At 52.7% G+C, this 8,534-nt stretch overlaps 1 protein-coding gene across 5 annotated transcripts; it reads left to right on the top strand.

Annotated features, from left to right (window-relative positions):
• Nucleotides 1-1,694: 1,694 nt before the first annotated feature.
• Nucleotides 1,695-6,982, top strand: CITED1 (Cbp/p300 interacting transactivator with Glu/Asp rich carboxy-terminal domain 1). Of its 5 annotated transcripts, none has more exons than XM_028134069.2 (3): nt 1,695-1,849; nt 5,751-5,867; nt 6,388-6,982. In XM_028134069.2, the coding sequence occupies exons 2-3, from the start codon at nt 5,808-5,810 to the stop codon at nt 6,913-6,915; spliced, it is 588 nt and encodes a 195-aa protein (XP_027989870.1). In that variant the 5' UTR covers nt 1,695-1,849; nt 5,751-5,807; the 3' UTR covers nt 6,916-6,982. The 5 variants fall into 5 exon arrangements, with proteins under 5 accessions (XP_027989870.1, XP_054572608.1, XP_054572628.1 ...); XM_054716633.1 differs by lacking the exon at nt 1,695-1,849 and adding an exon at nt 2,287-2,337; XM_054716653.1 differs by lacking the exon at nt 1,695-1,849 and adding an exon at nt 2,662-2,717.
• The last annotated feature ends 1,552 nt before the right edge of the window (nt 6,983-8,534 follow it).

Genomic DNA, 8,534 nt, shown 5'->3' with positions numbered 1-8,534 from the left:
CGGAAGTCCAAATTAGCAAAGCAGAATTTGAAAACCTAGGGTCTCTCGCCTCAGGCAAACCCAGAGATGGCTTGAGGGTGTATTTTACAGTCAAAACTTTGTAAGGTTTTATGGTTCTGACAGATCCCACCTTTTATCAGAGGGAAACTGGGTATAACTCATGATCTTTGGGTAAAGTGAGAAACTGCAGCAATGACGTGTTTGTTACTGGGATTTGTGTTGGGACTGGGTGAGGCTAAGGAAAGGAGACACACAAAGCAGCTTTGGGGGCTGGGAAATGGATTTACCTGGTGCCCAGAGAATTCGCCCCAACTTCCTCTAGGTATCAAGAAAGGGCCTTGACCTGTCCCTCTGTTTTGCTGCCCATTTTTGTGTCAGTAAGCCAGTCAGTCCATCAGCAAACAGAACTTTGTTCCAAGAGCAAATGCAAGGCACTTGGAGATGAAAGAAGGAAAAGAAAAGGGGGAGGGGGAGAAAAAGACCTTTAGGTCTTCAAATCCAATTAAGAAGATAGAACACACATAGTGAATGTGCCTTGGTGACATTCCCTCCCCCCCATCCCCTGTTTTTGTTAGCATTTGGGACTTTTAAAAAGAGGTTATTTTATAAACAATGTAAACTGAGTAGTTGTTGCTGAAAGAGGTTAAAAACAGGGAGTGTGGTAGAGGGGTAATCCTGGTGGCCTTCCTGTAAGATGTGAGGAACTTCTTAGCTACAAGGAATATGAACTGAGATGAAGGAGAAGGCTGGACCTCTTTCCAATAGATTTTTAACATAACATCCCAACCTGAGAAACATGTGCTCCAAATGCAATGTATTATTCTTGCTAGATGGGAATGATTAAATAATCATAATAAAATAACCTGGCATCGTGGGACGACAGGAGGAATCCCCGGCAGCCCAGGGGCAAGCTCTTCGTTCCCTGCTTCCCGTGTCTGGCCTTTGGCATGCCTCTTGAGCCGCACCTCATCCAGGAAGGCAGTATATTTCTGCATAGCATCCCACCAGCCTCCGTCTCCTCTGGATAACCACAAAAGAGAATACCTGGCTCAGGCCTTCGAGGGAAGCCACTGCTGCCTGCAGATAGGCCCTCAATGAGGCTCTGCCTGGATCTGGCGACTTTAAGAGGAAAAGGGACCCCAGCTTTGTCCCTTCAACAAGGGAAATGGTTCAGCCCAAAGGGACAGACAAGCTCTGAAAAAGCCCTGCAGAGAACCCAAACCTTGCCTCCCGCTCCCCAGGACCGGCCCTTGTGCGCCCCCTGCTCAGGGTCACTGCCTGAGTCCATAGCTCTCCTCCTGAAGCTCTCTCAGGCCACCCGCTAGATTTAGGTCAGAAAACAGACACTAACAGCTCTCCTTCACCTTAGCAAAATTAAGTGTAATTTATTGGGCAAGTCCATGCAGGGCGGTGGGGAGAGACGATGTCCCGGGCCGGGCCCCCGCCAGCTTCAGAAGCACTGGCGTAGACCGAGGACTCCGAGCTCGGGGTGACCGTGGCCTGGGTCCGCCAGCCCCACCCCGGAGCCGTGGCGGGTTCCCAGCGCTGCGCGACCCGCGGGGCCGCTCGGACTCCGTTCCCCAGCCGGTCCTTCGCTTTCACAAGATCCGCGGTGACTGCACCAGCTCGAGCGCCTTTAAAGGGCCACACACGCTAGCCGCCGCTATAAAATGTTACCAGCGGCACGGCTGCAGAAGGGGAACGGCTGAGCTGCCCCAGAGGCTGCTCACTCCACCGGGCAGGCTGCTCGCTGCGCCCGGCAGCCCGCCCGCAGCCCACAGGCTAAGGAGTCGTTCCTGGCGAGGAGGAAGAAGGCTTAAGGAAGGCACAGTACCAGCTCTGGCCCTGAGTGAGTATCCAGTTCAGATTTTGCCACCAACTGGCCCACGAGCCAGTACATGTGCTAATAATGCCCTAAGCCGGTTATAAAGACGTGGAAATTGAGGGGGAGAAAAAAAGGGGGGGAAAGGGTCTGTCTTTCCTGGGATTTCTAGCCGAGGCCAACCTTCTGTCGTGTGCGTGTGCGTGTGCGTCAGGGCTCTCCGGGCGGCAATGGGGGCTTGAGAGCCTGTCCCCGGCGCCAAGAACGGAGCGCGGTGGCCGCCACCGCCACCGCCCCGGAGTCAGGCGCCGCCGAAGCCGCGGGCGGGCGGGCACGGTGCGGCGCAGCGGCTGCGTGGCGGTGCGGGCTTTTCCCAGGCTCCCCGAGGTCGGGTGGCACTGAGCGCGACCGGCTCGCGGTGGCGGCGTGCGTGCCAGGGGCTGGGGGTTCCGCCGCTTCGCACTCGGCTCACCCAGCTCCGCGCTTTCGTCTCCAAGGCAGGCGGATTCGCTGAGGTAAACCTGGCCGCCCGGCAGGACGCTGAGCTGGGCGGTGGAGCCGAGGGACTCCAGCCGAGCGGGCGCGGGGATCTGGGGGAGTTTTTTTGGTTTTGTTTTTTGTTTGTTTGTTTGTTTGTTTGTGTTTGGGGGGGGTGTTTGTTTGTTTGTTTTTTCCTGTTCGGAAACTGCTCCACTGGGGGCGGAGGGGCCGCCGCCCGCCTGCCGGCCAGCCGCGCCAGGCACCCGCTTCTCGAGGGAACACGGCAGCACCTTTTTCCCCTGCTCCCGCGCTTTCTCCAGCTGGGCTTCCACCGACTTTGCTAATCACCCGGACCGCATCTGGACGCTCAGGCTCCGGGACGGCACAAAGCTCAGGTTTCCTTTGGGGGCTGGAGGTGAGAAGGGCTTTTCGGGCCGAGTTCAGGGGAATTGCGGGATGGAAGTTAGCGAATTTGGGCAACTTGCCTCTACTACCCAGTCGACCTCTGCTCTCTCCCACACGCACGCCCACACAGCCACGCACACCCACGCACACACCCCTCTCCTTATAAACGAGCGCCGCGGGGCTGGCCGCACACGGAGTCCCTGCCTAGCCGAGCATCGGACTTGGAGTCAGAGAGACGTGGCTGCGACTCCCGGCTCCGCTACTTTCTAGCGCTGTGACCTTGGGCAAGTTACCGAACCTCTCCTCTCCGAGCCTCTCTTACTCTTCTGGTAGCGGGGTTAGAGCACTGAGCAAAGGTGGCCTGGCTAGGGGGGTAGCTCAGCCTGCGGCCGCGTCGGTCACTCAGCGGGTGCTCAGTAAGTGTTGGTGAGGCGCAGGAGCGGCCGCTGCTGGTGCCAGAATGCGTCCCGGCGCGCGGCCACACCGCGGGGCCGCAAACTCGCTGTGGAGAACCAGAGCCCGCGCCACTGCCCGCCTGTCGGTGCAGTCTCTACACAGCACTTGCGGAGACGGCAGCTCGGGGCCCTGGTGAACTGTGTGCTCGTGCCCACCTTGCAGGGATGTTCCAGGTCTTCCCCAGCTCTGGCGGCTCCACCTGGGATGCCTCGAGGAGGGAACTGTCCGAACTGTCCGAAAACAACGGGCCTTTAGTTTTCAGGTGGCTAAACTGACCGGTCTGGGTTAGACCGTGTCCAAGACGAGCCGCAGTACTGTTTGGATTTTTTAATTTCTCCTGAGAAAATAGCAATGGAGGTGGAGCCATCCGGTTGGTGCTACTTTTTTTAACTTTTGGTCCCCCAACAGGTCAAAGACGAGGGTCCCCTACCTGCCTCGCCTCCCCCTTCTTTCCTCTCCTCTCCCCACCCCCATCTTGGTGGGAGGGGCTGTGGGGCCGAGAGAAGGTCTGAAGAGAAGGACGGGCGGGAACTGGTAGTCAGAGCCTCCAGGCACCAGCGTGTGAGGAGGCACTTGTTGCTCTGGGTTGCCGGGGCCGCCTCTAGCAGCCGTTTCACGGTGGTCAGCTCTCGGCTTGGGGAGCAGACTGGGTCGTTTCCGAGCTGCCAAGTTTTGCCTTCCAGCGGGCTGGGTGGCAGTGTGGAGACAGAAAATCGGGCCAGCAGGGGCAGGAATTCCCATCGAAAAGCGGATTCAACACAGACGGATTCAACACTTACTGAGTGCCTACGGAGCACAGACCCAGGCGAGGGACACGGGGGGGGGGGGGGGGGGAGGTCAGGTAGTTTGGGGGGTGGGGCTGAGAGAGCAGCCACGAGAGACAACAGATCTGAATGGAAACAGGGTCCGGTTTAGGGGAGCTCACAGCCTGAAGAGGGGGATATGGCAAAAGGGTCTTCCTCAAGAACTGATATTAAAACAAACACTTTTTTCTGGCTCTTTCTTTTATTCTATATCTTTTTTCCCCTCCCCCTTTTTTATTGTTGTTGCTACTGTTTCTTCTTTTGTATATTCGGGTACATTTGGGCGGCATAAAGAAGGAAAGCTGGATGGGAACAGAGAAAGATGGGCAGGGCCCCTCAACATTTTTCTTAGGATGTGAAAATTGCTTAATACTGAAGATGCTGGGCTCTGGAAGACGACATGGATTAGTCTCCTTGTCTTGTGATCACTGGCTTGAAACATGACCGGGTAACCTCGGAGAAGAAACAAGCTTCCATTCAAGCAGTGGTAGTGATGACCCAGCAACTGATTTTTTTTTCTCATGTTTTCTCCCCCACTTTTTCCTTTCTATTTTCTTGTCCCCCTACCCTACAAGTAAGTGGTGCAAAGACAATAAAGAGAAGTAGTAAGTGGCCACTTTCTAGAAGTGTCTGAGCAGATTCTTAATGACCACTGGGGGAGGGAAATGTCAAGGAGAATTCTAGGCTTGTTTGAAAGATTAGACATGCTTTTTAAGGTGTAGGAGATTCTTTGGGGCAAAGGGTATTTATAAATACAAAATTCGACATCTCTGATTCATCATGAAGGCTAGAATAGATAAAGCTTAAAAACAAGCTTCTAGGAAAATACTTGAGAGTTTTCAGGTAAGGAAATTTTTTGTTTTCTGATTTGAGGGAATTATTTTTCCCTCATCCCCTTATCCTTCAGCACTTGAGCTAGGGTATTATTTCTTCAGCAATTGTTTGAATTATTCTAGATATGATTCAGTGGCCAGGCGAGGCCTGTGGACATAAGAGTGCTAGCTCCTGCTCTCAGAACCACTTGCCACTTTATAGAAAAAGCCATTGAATCCCTGTTCCTGTTTCCCTCCAGGAAGAAGTATTCCCATCTGTCACTACAGATGGGTGTGGCTGGGCTCAGACCAGGTGTCCTGGGAAAGCCCTATGCTGCCTGGGCTGTCTTGAAGGGGGCTTCAGGCAGAGAGGAAATTGAAACATTCCTTGCTGCTCTCTGGCCACCTCAGAGCCCCTAGCCTACCTTTATCAGCCTGGTTTTTCTCACACCTATATCTGAGTCAGGGCTTTGGAGTTCCATGGCATTTGCGTTGGGGACTGATTCCTTCCCTGGGCTACAGCCTGCAGCTTTCTGGGTCTTCCTTGCCCTGACTCTTTCCCACTTTTTCTCAGTCCCAGTGGAGGCCCCAGCTCAGAAGCCAGTGGCCCATGAAGACAGTGTGCTACTTACTCAGGGATATTTATACCTTCAGAATCAGGAATAGTGCCATGCCACCCCACACACACACTTGGGGCTTTGAAATCACTGGCATGAGGAAGCGGTCATTGTGTACCCTCTTGATGATGTGGATAGCTGGCTACCTGGGCAACACCTGGCTGATCAAGCAAACAAAGTTCCAGCTTGATCTTCTCCCTTGGTCACGTGGTCTCTGGTCTTGGATCTAACCCTGTCACCATCCTTTCCCTATAGCTGTATGTAATTTCCCTGCTTTGGGCTTTGCTAGTGCTTTCTTGGCTAATGAAGCCTTTGCCCTTCTCTTACATTTTCTCCATCACATACAACACAACAGCTCCGGCTGGCAGCATCACCTCCTACCAATTTATCCAACTTCTGCTGAGGCTCTGAAATGCCAACGATGTCGAGACCTGCACTTGATGTCAAGGGTGGCACCTCACCTGTGAAGGAGGTAACTTTTGCCATTTTACAAGTGGAGACATTTAGACATGGAAAGATGAGCTGGTCTGGGGCCATGTCTATAGGCCCTCCTAGGTGTGGTGTCTAGTGTCCTTTAGCAGAGAGGAGACAACAGGGCTTTCTCTGGGGAGAATGAGGATAGCTTCTGCCTAAATGTGGTCAAACCAAACCCACTCAGGTTGTTGAAAGATGGCAGGGTAGGGAGCAGAGAAGTAGAATTGGAATAAGATTAGTAGAATTGAAAAGATTAATGCGAGGCTGAGAAGAGGGACAATGAGATGCCCTTAGAATGATGAGGTGGAGGGAGGGAGACGAAAGCAGCAAACCCACTTAGGAGGGCAGGTTCCCAGCATGAGCATGTGGCTCTGAACACTGAGCTCAAGAGGATCCTCAGGCTAGGAGCTTAACTGTGCAGGAGACCTTCTTGCTACCTCCTCACCACTAGCCCCAAATGAAGTGCATGTAGGAGTTTTCTGGGCCTGGTGTGATGTTGCACCTTTCTTGTCTTCTAGGATTCCAACCAAGAGATGAGCTCTCTAGCCTACTCTAACCTGGGGGTGAAAGATCGCAAAGCAGTAGCCACTCTGCACTACCCCGGGGTAGCCTCGAATGGAACCAAGGCCAGTGGGGTTCCCACTAGTTCCTCTGGATCTCCAACTCCAATAGGGTCTCCTACCACCACCCCTCCCACTAAACCCCCACCCTTCAATCTGCACCCTGCCCCTCACCTGATGGCCAGTATGCAGCTGCAGAAACTTAATAGCCAATATCATGGGATGGCTGCAGCCACTCCGGGCCAACCAGGGGAGGCAGGGCCCCTGCAAAACTGGGGCTTTGGGGCTCAGGCGGGAGGGACGGGGTCACTCTCTCCTCCTGCTGGTGCCCAGAGTCCTGCTATCATCGATTCGGACCCAGTGGATGAGGAGGTGCTGATGTCACTGGTGGTGGAACTGGGACTGGACCGGGCTAATGAGCTTCCAGAGCTGTGGCTGGGGCAGAATGAATTTGACTTCACTGCAGACTTTCCGTCTGGCTGCTGATGCCAACTGTCCCTAAACATGAAGGAATAAAGCCACCAATTCTGTTGTAAATAAAAATAAAAGTTACTTACAGAGAGTTGGACTAATTGGAGGTGTTCTTCATTGAGGTCTCAAAGTGTGTTGCATGGTCTGGTGTCCTTTCAGCAATTCTGAGGCCTGTGGTGGGGTGTGGGTGGATAGCTGGGAGAGAGCTGGGTGGGATGGGAGGAATGAGCGGGAGGGTAGGGGACTACTTACCAAATTTCTGCTGCCTCTGTTACTGCCGTTATCTCTTCAGGAGCCCAAGTACTTAGTCTCATTGCCCTAAATCCCCAGGAACACTGTCCTATTCAAGGTTAAATACAGGGGCTGGTTGGGGGCATTCTCAAAAGAAAGACTGATCCAGGCCCTTCCTCAGCCTCCTCACCACTTGCACATTCAAGTCTATAGGGTTGCCCTGGCCACGTGACACACACTTGACCAACCCTAAAAGCCATCCCCACCTACTCTCTAGCTCCAATCCAATTGACCCATTAAGGCTTTGCCCTTTTGCCTTTGAGCAGTAGATAGGACCTAAATAGGATCCTATGACCTGAGAGCTCAGATTTCTCTGGAAAATTACAAAAGCTACAGACTGAAATTCTGATGCCTTCTTCAAGTCCCTCAGACAATTGCTCAGGGTCTTCCTCCAAGCCTGGTCTGAGTATCTCCTGGATCTGGCCTCCCTGGCCCACCATGTATAGGGACAGCCTATTTATTAGGGCTGTCCTCTCCATCTTAGAGATATAAATCAGGGCTGGACTTGACAAGTTCAACTTTTGGGGATGCCTTTGCCCTTAGATTAACTGCTGAAGAGGCTGGGGCTTCAGAAGCATGCCAAGTGACAAGACAGTGGTACTGAACTGGATCCTGGCCTTGGGGGGCAGGCAGTTCAACCCCATCCTTGTGTTGATACAACCCAAGGGTCTTCTCTACCCACATTTCAGACTCCTGGAGATATCCTTCCTTGGACATTGTGGAACTTATTTGAAACAGCTCATGACTAGCATGAGGCCTGTCCCACAGCAAGCACTTTCAAAGGAGCCAGCTGGCAGAGGCAATGCTCTGGGTTTGGCACTCACTGAGCACCTGCTCTGGACCAGGCACTCTGTTAGGCATGGGAGCATGAATTTTATAAAGTGTGTACCTTTGAGGGGATTCCCCATCTAGAAGGAGAAAGACAAACACAGCATTGCCTATAACACTTGCGGAAGGTGCTGTTCAAGCCCAGAAAAGGAAACAGCTCCCTCTGCCTGGAGAAGGCTTCCTGGTACTAAACTGGTTCATTTGTTTGTTTTTAATTTCTCACAAGTAGTAAGTACATGATACAATCTCTTTGTGAAAAGTAGAAACTTTACAGATAAGGTTAAACCCTTTGACCCAGTCTCTCCCTCAATCTTGATCACCTCTGGCCCTGCACAGAGGTAGCAAATGTTTATCTGTTTGTGGTGTATCCTTGCTGGTCTTGCTCTGTGCCTTTATACAAAGACATATGTACCTACAGAAACAATAGGGTTTAAAAATAAGACTAGAGCCAAGGAAAGAATGAGTAAGGGGAAAAGATGTTGTGCAGGCACAGGTTCATGAAAGGGGCTGCAGTG

This window comes from Eptesicus fuscus, chromosome 1 (genome assembly GCF_027574615.1).
Source record: "Eptesicus fuscus isolate TK198812 chromosome 1, DD_ASM_mEF_20220401, whole genome shotgun sequence".
In the NCBI taxonomy this organism is placed as follows: Eukaryota; Metazoa; Chordata; class Mammalia; order Chiroptera; family Vespertilionidae; genus Eptesicus; species Eptesicus fuscus.
The sequence above is the reverse complement of the archived record's forward strand: the minus strand, read 5'-3'. Positions and strand labels throughout refer to the sequence as shown.